The 15,723-nt window shown below is 36.9% G+C and overlaps 1 protein-coding gene across 1 annotated transcript in view; it reads right to left on the bottom strand.

The window, feature by feature from the left end:
* CTTNBP2 (cortactin binding protein 2) overlaps nt 1-5,630 on the bottom strand; it is a 64,453-nt gene extending 58,823 nt beyond the window's left edge. The window contains exons 1-2 of the mRNA XM_054399981.1: nt 5,439-5,630; nt 4,889-4,996 (exon numbers count right to left, since the gene is read on the bottom strand). Of these exons, the coding sequence (XP_054255956.1) occupies nt 4,889-4,996; nt 5,439-5,630 (300 nt within the window). The remainder of the gene's footprint in view (nt 1-4,888; nt 4,997-5,438) is intronic.
* Between the last annotated feature and the right edge of the window lie 10,093 nt (nt 5,631-15,723).

Below are 15,723 nucleotides of genomic sequence, written 5' to 3'. Positions count from 1 at the left end.
CAGTTACCCACCAAAACCCTAATATTGTTATGTAGTACACTATTATGATAAACTAAGATAAATTAGATTCGGAATTTTTTTAAAATACAGTTTGATCTTCACATCCACTTAAAGAATTGCAAAAGCGGTGCAGGAATATGTACATATAAGCTATCCCTGAAAACAGTTCATGTTTTCAATGAGATTAACATAAAGGTATATTTTCTGTGCTTTATCATTGTAAGCTGAAATTAAAAGACAAGTTTACTAATAATAGCTTTCCACAACGCAGAGCTCAGGACTTGAAATCAAACCAGCTTGAACAGAAAATGCCTTCTGCCTTTCGGGAAGGAGATGTCTCTGGAAGAGCATTTAACAATGAGCCACCCATCCAGCAATTTCACAAGGAAAGTCTGTCTTATGATAATGGTAGAATGCATGGGGGATTTTCTGGTTTTATAACATTAAGATTTAAGTTAATTTTTTTTTTTTAAATCTAAACCAGCTCATATTTCCTACTATATTTATATAAACAACATTGGAAAAGGGCATTCATAGGCATGCAGTGACTACACCAACATTATCAGGTAGTGCAGCATAGACTAATAGAATCATAAAATTGTTTTGGTTGGAAAAGACCTCTAAGATTGAGTCCAGTTGTTGAGACCTAACACCACCATGGCCATTAGACTATGTCCCAAAGTGCCATGTCTTCATGTTTTTAATACCTCTAGGGATGGAGACTCCACCACATCCCTATTCCAATGCCTGACCACTCTTTCAGTAAAGAAATTTTCCTGTTATCCAAACTAAACCTCCCTTGGTGCAAAACTTGAGGCCATTTCCATACCTTCTAAAAGATGGGGGGGGGGTTGGTTTGGGGTTTTTTGTTTTGTATGGGTTGTTTTTTGTGGGTTTATTTGGTGGTTTCTTAGGGTTTTTTTTGGGGGGGTTGTTTTGGTTTGTGTTTTTTTTTTTTTTTTTAGACTGGAAGCTTTTTAAGGTAAAGCTAATAGAATGGGTTATTAAACTGAAATATTGCTATGAGGTATTGTTCCATGATGCATTAATTTCTGTCTTTTGACGTACCTATTTCATTACATTACTGTCTACACCTTCACTGCTCTTCTAGAACTTGCATGCCTTGCTATGGGACGTCAGAAATTATATTTCTACTCAGACATAATATATTGAAAGCAGGACTCGTTTCCAGATCTATTTACTAGCCTGCAGTCTTGTCAAAATGCTTAGATTCAGAGAGATAGACTGTACTTACAATTCAGGCAGAACTAATGCCCACAGGAGAGATCTTTTTCTTCTCATCTTTCTATAAACTTCAAATTGTCTAACTTAAATTCTCTGAGTAGCTAAATTAAAGTCTGACTTTCCCTGCCTCTGTATTCTACAGTTTGTACACTGTATTCAATAACACACACCACAAATTTCTGCCCTTCCTTCAACTAAGGCCCTAACAACAGTTTGACTTTTTTTTTACCCAGCTGCCTGGTTTTTATAACACTACCACAGCATTGTACACTTAGCATTTTGCAGAAACTGGCTAAAAGATTCAACAGACATTGGTACAAACACACACACACAAGAGAAGTTTTCCCAACTTTGGAAGTTGTGGCAAAAACGTAATACATTAGGACTTTACAACACCAAAGAAACACCTACAACCTAATCGACATTGCCATTCTCATCCTGTCCTCCTGACCCAGTCATCATATGTGTAGATTGTGCTGACCTGGAGCTCACTTATACTCAGAGAAAAGACACTGCTCCACAGAAATGCCATCAATACTGTAATCAATTTTAATCAAACAAAAATATATCCATTGGCGGTGTTGGCAATTCTTTTAGTCCTTTATTTCATTTGTGATCTTTCCCAACAATCCAAAGAAGTTTTTCTAAATCTATGCAGTGTGGAATATTAAAAGATTTAGTATGGTAAGAATTTGCATTTTTCATTGACATTAATTACTGCATACCATACAAGTATAATAAACATGTTCATTGGGGGTTGGACTAGGTGACCTTTGGAGGTATCTTCCAATTCAGACCATTCTATGATTTTACCATTTACTACCTAATGAAATTTACTTAGGCAAATAAAATTATTTCAAAAGCAAACAAAAATCCCAACTAAATTTGCCTTTAAAAATTTAGGTGAACAATAACCTACTAATGATTTAACTTTACAAGAGAATCACCAATAAAAGCAGAATTTAGGATTTCTAATTCTATGCTTGACAGCTAACAATTGCACTTTAAATCACAGTCATAAATTGCATTAGGTTAGAAGGGACCTTTAAAAACTATCTAGTCCAACTCCCCTGCAGTAAACAGGGACATCCGCAACTAAATCAGATTGCTCAGAGTCCCATCAAGCCTGAGCTTAAACATCTGCAGGGATGGGGCCTCTACCATCTCCCTGGTCAACCTCTTTCAGTGTTCCACCACCCTCACTGTAAAGAACTTCTTCCTAATGTCCAATCTAAATCTACCCTTCTCTAGTTTAAAACCATTGCCCCTTGTCCTAGTGCTACAAGCCTTTGTAAGCAGTCTCTCCCCAGCTTTCTTGTAGGCCTCCTTCAGGTACTGGAAGGCTACTTAAGGTCTCTCCTGGGCCTTCTCTTCTCCAAGCTGAACAGACCCAACTTTCTTAGCTTGTCTTCACAGGAGAGGTGCTCCAGCCTTATCATATGAAGGCCACTGCACTTTAAAAAATCCGCTAGAAAGGAGGCAGATACAACAGCCATTTTATGGTTGGATTAAAAGCAAACAAAAATGAAACAAACCCAAACAAACTAAAACCCACCAAAAATACCAACCGAAACCCCCAGTAAGAAAAAAAAAAAATTAATGCTCTATTGGAGATCACAGTTGTGGGAGGCCAGATCTGTGTTTTGATTATGTAGCCACATTACGTCCACATTAGGAATATATCACCCTCTTATTACACACAGATAGTTTATTTGGATAATTGAGACAGATGGAAGCAGCAGCTATAGTTAAGTCTCCCTCCTTCTCAAAGTATATGCATTCTCAATAGCAAATAAACAGCATGATACATCTCATTATCAAAATAACTTTCATGATTTAAATGTTTATCTGAACTTATTTTTTAAATTGCAGTGTCCTCCTTACCATGGAGCTACTAAAATAAAGAAATTACAGATTCCAAAAGAACCATCATAAGTCATTTGATGTAGTATGAGTGCTCATGAGAAAGAATTACACAAAGACTGCCTCCTTTGAGGGGATGATTTGAGTTCCTCATGGGTTTTCTTATTTAGAGATTTTACTACAAAAATACAAGAACTGGAAACTGAGATGCAAGAGAAATGCAACATTCATATACCATATGTGAAACTGAGGTAATTTTTATATTGGTCTATATTAGTAAATAAACACTGTGTACATACTACCCATTTCAGCAGGTGCACGGGAATCTTCTTTTTTCTTCCCCTTTTGTTTTTTTTAAGTCCAGTTCAATTTCAATACACCCATTATTTGGTATGTAGTATAGTAGGCTGTTCATGAATATGTATTATAAAAAAATTGTCTGAGTATTCTATTTGCATTCCTCCAAAGTTAGAAGAGTCAAAAAAAGGAGATTCTGGATAAGGTGTACACATTGGTTTCAGTTTTTACAAAACTTTAACTGGCAATCAAGAGAAATAAAAATTCCTATTTTAGGCAAATGAGATGTGAAATTGTAAAACAGCTAGATGATGAAATGTACTGTCTTTTCATAAGCATAAACCTGAAGGCCAAACACCAAACAACTTCAAAAGGCGGTAATCCCCCGTAAGCATACTGCTCCCAATGTCTTATTGAATTTTATAAGAAAGGATTATACCTATAAGATCTTTAGTTGTTAATGCAGGTACATCAATGACAGCTACTTTGAAGGTCCATTTGCATCAAGTGACCCGAAGCCATTACAAAACATTAAAATTGAACAAAAATCCATTTACTATTGCTACTCTGACATTACAGGTAGAAAACACTCCCAAACTACTTGGCAATCATTACATATACTATTAAAAACTAACATTACATATATTTATTATATTGAGATTTTGCTTCAAGAAATCTTGAAAGCCATACCTTCTCTCCAACTATGAAGCTATGAATATTTTCAAATTATCTAAGACTGTTTTTCCCCTAAATCTGCAGTCTGTTCAGCAGCTCTGTTAAATTTTATTGTTTGGTTAATTTTGAAGTCATTACAATAATAAAAAATTATCATATTTTGATTAAAATACAGTTTTGTTTGTACATTTCCATTCAACTTTCTAAGTTGCCATTCTTCTGAAGGTTAAAACCAACCTTCACATGTGCCTTGCACAACAAAAATCTAATCAAGTACTTGTGTGTGCTAGTAAAAGTATATGCCATATTTAATCTTTTTTTAAGAAAAAAAAAAAAGGGCAAACAAACAAACAGAAGAAATCCCACACCACAAAAAACTTTTCCTGAAGTGGACTATCCAGTTTTGTTCCTCCTTCCATCTCACAGAAAATGAATGTGTTGAAGAGACTAGATACACAAATAAATAGTTCATTAGAACAAACAGTGAGTGGACTGAATTTTCCTTTGAAGTTATTCCTTCTTTTCACAAATAAGACTCTACAATATAAAAGACTTTAAAGAAGTAGTAATTTTGTAGTTTTCACTTATTTCACTGAATTTTTGTTAGCATTTTATACCAAATTACATAGAATTGCAAATTGGCAACAACTGAACAAGGAATTTTGTGATTAACAAGATTTAGTCAACCTAAAACTTTAAAAATCATAACTTACTCTTCTACTAGTAAGTGTCTATGTATAGTATCAAGAAATCAGCAAAAGTAAATTAAAAAAAAAAAAGGCCAAACTACAACAACCCAGTAACTTACCCGCAAGGCTTCAATAACAAGGTCTCGTGCTTCTAGTTCTCCTTCCATTACACTCAAAAGCATTCGCAATTCTGGCTTGCTCAAGTTATCCACATCGAACTCTCTTTTCTGCAAGGAAAAGAACACAAAACACATTGATGAACAACCACGGGGACTGAAACAATTCGGCAGAATCAGATGATGAAGGCAAGAGATGGTGAAAGAACCTAAACCACATTTCAGCGTAACCTGTGCCTCACTTGCAAACATTTAATATCTTTATCGATCATGTGGATGAGGGAATTGAGCGCACTCCTAGGTTTGCAGCTAATGGTAGTGTTGATATGTTTGAGGGCAAGGAGGCTCTGGTCAGGCTGAATTGGTAAGCTGAGGTTAGTTGCACAAGATTTAACAAAGTCAAGTGCAGGGTCCTGCACTCGGGTCACACCAGCCCCACACAATGCTGCAGGTTTGGGTCAGAGTGGCTGGAAAGTTGCCTGGCAGAAAAGGACCTGGGGTGCTAGCTGGCAGCCATCTGAACATGAGCCAACAATGTGCTCAGAAGACCAACAGCATCCTCACCAGTATCGGGAATAGTGTGGCCAGCAGGAGTACGAAAGTTATTGTGCCCTTGTACTTGGCACTGGTGAGACTGCACCTTAAATACGTTTCTGGTTGCCACAGTACAAGAAAGACATTGAGGTCCTGGATTGTGTCCACAGAAGAGCAATGAGGCTGGTGAGGGGCTTGGAGGGCAAGTCATTACGAGTAGTGGCTAAGGGAGCTGGGGTTTAATCTGGAGATGAGAAGGCTAAGTGGAGATCTTATTCTCTCTACAACTACCTGCAAGGAAGTTGTAGTGAGGTGACTGTTGGTCTCTTCTCCCAAGTAACCAGTGATAGGCCGAGAAGAAATTGCCAGAAATTGTGCCAGCGGAGGTTTAGATTGGATATTGGGAACAATTTCTTTACTGAAAGAGTAGTTAGGCATTGGAATAAGTTGCTCAGGGAGGCGGTGGAATTGCCATCCCTGAAGGTGTTCAGGAAACGTGTGGACATAGTTTAATGGCTGTGGTGGTGTTAGGCTGACAGTTGCACTTGATGATCTTGGAGGTCTTTTCCAACTGAAACAATTCTACAGTAACACACTAACTGACTACAATAGTTACTTATAAATCTGAAACAGGCATCCTAACTATGGGTTCCTTAAAGATTTATAACTGTTGAGGTTATTTGTATTATTTGTAGTAAAGTCAAAATTGATACCAAAAAGTCTTTGGTACTATCTTTATTTCTTTTTAAAGTGAAGAAATTAAAAGCCCTCCAGCATGACACTATTACAGATCTTTTACTGTTGAAAGGAATTGATCCTGCAAACTCTTGTGAATGACAAAAGTAAATAGAAAAAAGCGTAATGTTGTAACTGACAGTTCCCCTATACAGTGAAATGCAACTTGTGAAAAGATGCAAAGTCTTATCTCTATGCTTCTGCAGTCCCATTGGTTTGACTGGAGGATATAGTTCAGGCTTAAGTGGAAGTTAGCACACTGAGTGTAAGTCTGACTTTCAGCCCAGCAAGAGAGGAGAAGGAGTTCATACTGATGAACAAGATGACTGAGCACACACATAAACACCACCTGCTGAGAACATCAGTATGGCTTCTGTAAAACCAACACGCACCTCACAAACTGCTACAATTCTGTAACAATTTTGTCAATAGACACAGGAGTAAAGGGGAGCCACTGGACACTAATCTATCTGGATTTCCAAAAAGGTTTTGGACAAGGATAGGGAACTGGCAGGGACAGCTGTCACAATTCCTCACTTAAAAGGTTACCATTCTCATTTTCCTACTATACAAAACCCCGGTCAACCTACATCTCAAGTACTGCATAGAGTCCTTATTTAAAGGTACAAAACTGGCAAGAAGGAGCTACTGCTATATGAGGAAAGCCGAGAAGGTTGAAAGTCTTGATCTTGCAGGTAGAGATGGAGGAATGTTATTAATTTTTATAAACCCACAAAGAGAGTAGATAAGATTGATACAATCTCTTGTTCACCAATATCCACAAGTAACACTTACTGAAATTAGAAGAGGATCATTTTAAGGGAGATAAACCAATATTTATTCCATTTGCTAGATTCAGCTGATCAGCTTGATTTCCAGTATGCTATCCACTACAAGAGAAATAATGAAGTCCCCACCATGATATAAATGTGTCTCCTAGCAAAGCCCTAAGATGCAGATATTCAGCTATCTTTAGTATGAAGGAATCAGTTGCCAAATCAGATGATCTCTGTATCTGGATATACTACCTATTTTCTATGAGTCCAGCTACCTAGGAGCTTAACTTCATTACAAGAAAATCCAACAAAAATTAAAGCAAATGCCATTTCTGCTTTCTTGAGGCGAGAGGAGTGCCAAACAATTCTTCAGGCTAGAAGGTCAGAGATCAAACCTACCCAAAAGCTACAACTATATAAGATTTACCCTGTATTCCATTTTTACTTTGTATTTAGACAGAGGTGCACAAATGGTTAGCGAGAACTGTATGCTAGAACTTTAGTGATTTGCATTCAGTGCACACCGGATTGATCTACTTCATTTATGTGAACACTACAAATCAACAAGAGGAACAATGATTTCTGTTAAGCATAAACTGTTTCATAGTCACAGCCATCCACTCTAAACAATATTTCTAGACTGAACAACAGTCACACTCTATTTTTTGCTGCCTAGGTCAGCTATTCCTTTAATCCAAACCCTTCCATGTCAGTGAACCAGTTCCTCTGAAGACTTTTTCCCAACATATACTGCAGCAACTTCTCATCAATCTATGGGTGTGAATAAAGTGAAAAGTTACTAAATGTATACAGCTCCTCATGTAATCTAGTGTCAGTAGACTAGATTTATCTTATAGGTTGCAGCAGATTTCATTCTCTGCACTTCTAAATTTAATTCAGTCAGATAGCAGGACTCACCCACCTTCCTATGAACCACTTAATAATATTTAATAGTTCAAGTACAGCAATTGACTTATTCACATAACTTCCTGTGTAACAGAAAAAAAAAAGTCTTCATTTTTCAGATGGAAAACTGATACAAAGATTTTTTCCCAAACAACACAGAAAGCAAGTAGAATAAAGCACGATATTGCCTTAAGTCTCCATTCAGTGGTTTAACCACTACATTATCTTCCTTTTCTAAAATATGCTTGCCTTCTCTGACAAGCATATTTGTCTGTCTGAAGCCAAGGTTTCTGATAGACAGGGACAAAGCTAAAGGAGCATTCACAAAAGTACAGTGCAAGAAACATGATCCTACTCTTCTCCAAGTCAGTAAATTCAGCTTGTCAGTAGTATAACATAGGGCAGCTCTTTGTAAAAAGATTGATTGTATATCATAGGTGAGACTCTTCATTCCTGTAATCTTCCACAAGACATAAATGAAAACACTTTCACATGCTTAACAAAGGAGAGGCATTCTTCAACATACTTGATTCAGTGATGAGCTTTTTAACTATCATTCTGGTCAAGCAATTAGAGTAAATTTTACTCAAGTGCACACCTTGAACTAGATCATAGGAAAAGACATTAAGAGTGTTCTCTGGTCATTTTCAGTCAGATATAAATCAAACTGGAGAAAATATGTTAATAGAAAGACATACCAACAAGATACACAAGCTAGGGTTTACATTTTTCATTTTAAAAACTTGAAACAAGAACTAGCAAAATCACATCATATACAAACAGTTCTAGCACATCACACTAAAAACTCACTCAGCCAAGCATTCTGTCTCCAAAAGCAGCCAATAATGGATGCCTTGAAATCAGCAGCAGAGTAAGACAGCACATGATGATACTTCCCAGAAATAGTCTCCAAATTTCCAGCAATTTGCAGCTTAAGAACCTTCTGAGCCAGAAATTGTGATTTTACACATAGTAGCCCTTGGCTGACATACCTGTTGTGAATTTGCCCTGTTGCTTTTCAAATCTCTATGTATTTTTAGCGGCCACAACATTCCACAGCACAACTACATATTTCATGAAGAACCACTAACTTTGCTGACAGTCTGCCATAAGCTACTTCTGTTTGATGTCTTCTGATTTATTAAGCACAGAAAACAATCTATTATTACCCACACTCTCCATGCTACACACTGTCAGGCAAGTCTTCATATACACAAAGAACAAATAACTTTTCCCAAAACTGATATCCAAAAATCAACCAGAAAATACACAGAAACAGGAAAAAAAAAAGGTGAAATGAAAAATTTAAGAGCTTTTTCAGATGAAAGGTCATAATTTTTCAAGTCTTGTTCATGAATAATTTTATGCCCACTGAGGTTTTCTTATCATAACTTTGACCACTTTTTTCCCAGTGGAAAAGGACAACTCAGATTTGTTCACTATAGCTAAATAGCATTGAATCCCCCCTTATGCAGGGCAATTGCTGAAGAAGCTACTACATCTACCCATGCATACATCTGAATCAGTGCTTAGGGAGCTATAATGTAGCTTACCTTAACTGGACCAAAATATATAAAGATTTAATATATTCTCAAGTATAGTCATAAAAATTCTTTTTTTAAAAATTTGAGTATATAAAGCATATGGTGAAATAAGACTCTCCTTTCTCTTAAACACTCCCTGCCATTTTCTGGGGATCAAGATGTCAGTCATTGCAGGCTTGCCTGAAGTTTTTATGGAGATGAAGTACAGCCTAAATCATAGAGAACACTGTTGTTTAGATCTAGAAAAGTAATCTTCCTAACATCTTCCAGTGGAGCAGTAAGTCTTAGATCTCCAGAAAATAAAGACTTGCATTAGTAGCTCAGGGTTTATGTGTCATTTGGGGTTTAGCTACAATGCCTCTGGTAGAATGCCAAGCTGTAACAATTTAACCAACAATTTAACAACTATGTACCCAAGCCATCCATTATATTGGTTTCATAACAGATATGTGAATATGTTGCCCCAGGGTGACATTTGGCATGTACAACCAAAACATGGGAGAATTTTTTCCTCTACCTCTTTTGGATTTTAAAATGTCTGGTTTATATGATTTATAAAAATAAAGTACCTGAAAGACTACAACTTCTCTCTCTCTCTAAAACTCCTTATGTTATTTTTCAGATCAGTTTTGTAAGGGTTCTGTGTTGCCTGGCAGCAAGTGCACTGACAATTGAGCAAACTGGTAATTAGCTAAAACTCATTCAACTCCCTGTGCATGCATCACAAAAAGAGGACAGGCAAAATCATAACCTGAATTGCCAAAGATTAAAAGAAGCTCTACTGTGAACCAAAAAAAAAAAAAAAAAAAAAAAAAAAAAAAAAAAAAAAAAGACAAAAAGGTATCTTCTGCACAAGAGAAGGATGATTTAGGACAACAGTGACCAAACCAGACAGGCATTTTTCCACCTCTATCATCTTTGGAAACTGGAAGGTCACCAAGAGGCATAGGAACAGAAGGGACTGCTTCCTACATGCGTTACTGTTTGGAGCAGAGATAACAAAAATTTTTGGGATTAAGCCTATCCCACCATTCTCCCTTCAACCAACCAACCAACCAAAACCCAACCAAACACACAACACCAAAAAGCAAACCAAAACCACCCTTCCCCCCCATAGGAAAGTGTCCTAGTGAGGCAACATGTGGAGTACTGCGCCCATTTCTGGGCTCACAAGTTCAAGAGACAGGGAACTACTGTAGAGAGTCCAATGGAGGGTTACAAAGGTAATAAGGGGAGTGGAGAATAATTCTGAGGAAAGACTGAGAGACCTGGAGTTCTTTAGTCTGGACAAGACTGAGAGGAGATCTTATCAATGTCTATAAATATCTAAAGGACATGCATCAAGAGCACGGAGCAGGTCTCTAGGTGCACAAACTAGAACACATGAAGGGCAATGGGAACTAGAACACATGAAGTTCTACCTAAACATAAGGAAAAACTGTTTTACTTTTGAGAGTGACGATGCACTGGAACAGGTTACCCAGAGAAGCTGTGGAGTCTCTTTCTTTGAAGACTTTCAAATCCTGCCTGGACATACTCCTGCGCAATCTGATCTGAGCAAACACGCTTTAGCAGGGGATTGGACAAGATGTGGCCCCTTCCAACCCCTGCCATTTTGTTTTTCTCTGAAAAGCCATCAAAAAAGAATCCTTTCATAAGGCAAGAAAAACGTACATATTTACATCTGTTACACATTTTATATTGAGTCCCATTAAACCATTAAATAGACACAAAACCCCTCTTGTGGATTCACAAAGACTTCCAAGATGAAGTTCTACAATTAAAAAGTTTTGCTATTACACATTAGACTGTACAAAGTAAATTTTTAATACCATGATACTGTCAGACTCAATAAGCAACCGCACCAGGGAAACACAATCTTGATTCATACATTTTACAACATCAAATATGAGCCCCAGGTACAACTCTTTTGACCAAGTCTGACAATCTGGTTTGACTAATTCTATTTAGTTGCCTAAAGTAGAAAGATCAAGTGTTACTGGAAATGTCCAAGGGATTAGAGATATCTTTTTTTGGGACAGGTAGATATGATACAGCACTTAGGAAAATCATCCATGCCATCTGGACTGGTAGCAGAGGGCCAGCTGGAATACCCCAGAGTATCACATATGGACCACTAAAGGAAGCCCTCAAGATAGAACTAAGACATGTAAAGGCAGGTGTGAGCTACGCAAGCTAGGTATCTAATGTCCCTTTGCTTTCAGTGGAGAACTCATCAACTTAGTCAAACCAACCAAGAAAGCTATTCAGCCAAACAGCCACAAGAACTATTAGTACATGGCTCCACTGACTGTATTGGTCAGATATCCACTGACTGTAACAGGATATTAAACACTATGTAAACACCTAAATTTAAAGTGCTTTGAACTCCATCCATACCTTTAGAAGTTAGCTAAGTCACTTCACTCAAAAACAGAGAAGCTCACAAACTTGTTTCTAAAACAGGTTATTCCTTCTAACTACTTTACCAACTATAAAAGAAAGTTCCAAGACCTAGCTCAACAAAAGCATGGTCAAATGAATCCTAACCCTTTTCTAATAACTACTTCTAATAAAAGAAGTAGTTCCAATATCCATTATATCCATAATATTTCAGGGAAAATCACGATTTATTGGTTTGGCTATGGAAAGCCTAGTTTGAAAATATGGTGTGGGTCTGTGATCCTCCATAAATTATCTGATGCACAAATACATGTCCATTTCCCACTCCATCGAAAACGCACTTAAGTAAGATGTGATGTATAGGAAGGTTCTTGGCAACAGAAAAAAATTAAGGAGACAGAGAAATATCTTTCCAGGAAAAGCAATGCTGTGGAACTTGCATACAACTTGCAACTGAGGAGCTGTTTCTCAACTAAGACTGAATTTCTTACAGAAGAGAGTATCATCTGATGTTAACATCCAGTTCTTATATAAAGTTTTATACAATGATATCTGAGGGATCATGAGAGGACCATACATGCATTTAATTATTCCCATCTAATAGTTCAATGACTTTTGTTGGATTGTTCACCATAAATTTACCTGCTTACTCTGTCCTCCCCTTTCCCAAGCACAGCTCCCTTGCTTTGTTTTTTTTCAAAGGTTTCTTTAAAAGGTATGGGTGAGGTTTTGTTTAGTTGTTGTGGGGTTTTTTGGCTTCTGCCAACTGAAAAACTTTTAACAGTTTCAACATTAAACATAAATATACCTCAAAACTGGGAAGTTTATTTTGGAAACAAAAAAACAGTCCCCAACCTCTCAAAAATTACTAAGACACTGACCTTTTTACACATACCCAGACATTGTCATTGTTGCTAAAACATATTTGCAATCTATTAACAGCCACTAAAGTACTTAGTCATTTTTTATTTCAGTGCAAGTTAGGTAACTAAGTCTCTTTTTATGGATGTAGGCCCATAACCCTTCAATAGCCATGTTTAAATTCTTGCTTAAATTTAACAGGCAACTTCTATTCAGAAAGTTGCTTTCAGATGTCACTTCTAAGGCAAATAGTATATGATTAGATCCAGATGCAGGTACATATTGTTGAAGCTATATTTAGAAGTTTTCCAGAAGCTATTCTTTAAGTCTTCTAGAATCTTACACCTTACCCTGTGCTACAATAGAACCAAAAATCAATGCTCAGGAAAGCTTTAACTCACATACATAGAGGCAGTATCTCCTTCCTAAGTCTGCTTGACACCTTCTGGAACATTTACATATTCAAGAATTACACAGGCTCTGTAAATCAACAGATCCCTTTTTTATGTAGAAATGGTTGCAGAGGCATACCTCAAGCTCTTTCTTCCTGAGCTCCTTCCTTCCCACTGCAATTTCCATCTCTATTCCTATCCTGCTTACTTCGGCGGCCAAAGCAATGCTCAGACAAATGAAGTCAAAGCAGTTGGGAAAACAGCAGGATGTATTGCATCTTAAACATTTGCACCTCCATACCACTTTCACACATCTGGCTCACAGAACTGCCCCTCTGCACTTCACCTTTAAGGACAGGCAGTGTGACAAGTCAACATTTACAAGAGATAGGAACATTAATGTGGACTACATTTAGCGGCTTTCTTTTCTTGTGCCCCAGGGAAAAGAGGTGCACTGCAGGTCATGGAGCAGAAGGCATAGAAAAGGCAATGGTATAGTTTGGAGCAGGGGAAGGAGATGCAGAAGGGTTTGAAGTGTATTACTACAAGGTGGATCAAGACCAGTCTCTCCTCAAGGAGTAACAGGATTAAACCAGGCAGTACTATTACTGCACTGTACCTACATAATGGACCACCACAAGAGAATCACACATATGACTAGATGAAAATAACTTCTCAGAACAATAATGCTACATTCAGGTTAGACAACAGTAGTTAATCGAGGTCCTTTTACAAGCAACCATTTTGCAGGATGTAATCCCTAATAAGAGATACAGTCTTTGCTGGATTATGGTCTCATTTTCTGATCTTTGCCATATTTTTCAGATAAGAAACTTTTCAACTGATCTAAATCAGCCTGTATAATTGATCTGGTCAAAACATTAGTTAGTATTTCACTATATTGGCAAGAATGGCAGTTCTACTACAAATATTTTTGCAAATGGACATGAATACACTCAGCTCAGGATTAAATCCTACACAATATCACCTTGAAGCATCATGGAATTCTTCTCCATTTATCAATTTTATTTTTTTGGTAACATTGACAATTTTTTTTTCTGTAGAGTAACTTTTCTGTACTGTTATGTGACCCACAACAACCCAGACTAATGTTTTTAAATATGCACACAATTCTCAATGAAATTTTGACCAGTGAAGAGAGCAGCAAAATCCCTACTCACTTCAGAGGAGTCAACATTCCATTCTAGCAATATCCTCAGTTAAGTACAGCTTTACAGGTATTGAAAGGTATGGCTTTTCAGAGAAAAACAGCATTTTTGCTTTTGATCACTGGTCAAGCAAAATCAAACCCAGAAACTTTACTGAATAATTTAAACAAACTTATCTATGATAAAAGGGGTTTTTCACAGGCTTTGTTAAAGATACATTGAAGCTATAACATGTGATAAGCCAGCCCTCTATGCACAGCAGGCTGATATTCAATGTTTCAACAAAAAGACTGTCAAAATGGATTATTTCTTGCTACTATATAATCATTATTGTTAGATATTATGCAGATGGAAGTCATTCAAAGATATTTTAGAACACACACATATGTTTTCTCTCAATTCCAGTCCAAATTGTACCAACACGATTTCCTGGGTTTCCATGTAATTAGGCTGTGCAGGTACGAAAACGACTCAGAACCACTCCCCTGATATTTTCCCTTGTCTTCCTTACCACTATAAAGATATCAGTGTTTTGTGGGGGAGAAGTGTTGGGCTTACCAAATGCTGTGCTCCATCCAAGTAAACTCAGAATGACAAGATACCAGCTTTGTTCCTAAATGTAACACACTATAGAGCAGTCTAGGCTTTTTCAGTCAAATTTCCTGGTGGATGTAAAAAAAGAAGGGAGGTGGGCACTTCCAATCCTTTTCTGCAGTGCTTCTAAAAGCAGCAAAAGAAGTCTTTTCCCAGTGATGTTACAGATAGTGTATCAAGATAAAATAATAGCATTTAGTATCAAGAAATCCTGCTGAAATGTCCTGTGTTATGTCTCCTGCTTACACTATAAAACTGACACGTTAACATATTATTACTACAAGTAAGGTTCTTACATTTTTTTTTACAGCACTGTTTCTGCAATGAGGATTCTGTGAACTAAAGACACAAGATCTAAAACTGTACTGAAAACAGTATTTCATAATAAATTGAAGCTCAGTGTGACTTACAAGACAAGTCGCCTAGATGCTTACTGTCATCCTAAAAGTAAGCAAGATGATTCAATTCATGATTTTGTATCTTGAGTCTAAAGACAGAAAATAAGCTATTCACACTAACACGTCAAAAGGAATATTGGAGAATTACATATTTTTAAAAACATATTTTCATGGTGCAGAGGAATTATTTTCACTTTCCTGTATAAATGCAACACATTTTGGCAAGGAGAAAAAAAAAGATGAAAAGGAATATTAAATATTTAATGACTAGAGGTAAATTTAAAACAGTAATTCACAAAATATTTTGTTACTGCATGAGTGTAGCTATTACTTTTGCTCAGGAGCAATACACAAGTTATGTCCTAGTATCTCTTCAGTTTTAAAAAATGTTAAAAAATATTTGTAAGCAGTGTGCAGTGTAGAGCTGTTGCTCCTAACTTCCACAATGAGACTTCAAATTGCATGAGTGGCTAAAATTGTGCTGCCTAACAGGACAATATTAGAGTGCTACTTGGTTACAAGCTAC

Source organism: Indicator indicator, chromosome 3, assembly GCF_027791375.1.
Source record: "Indicator indicator isolate 239-I01 chromosome 3, UM_Iind_1.1, whole genome shotgun sequence".
Classification (NCBI taxonomy): domain Eukaryota; kingdom Metazoa; phylum Chordata; class Aves; order Piciformes; family Indicatoridae; genus Indicator; species Indicator indicator.
This window is presented reverse-complemented; position numbering and strand designations above follow the sequence as displayed.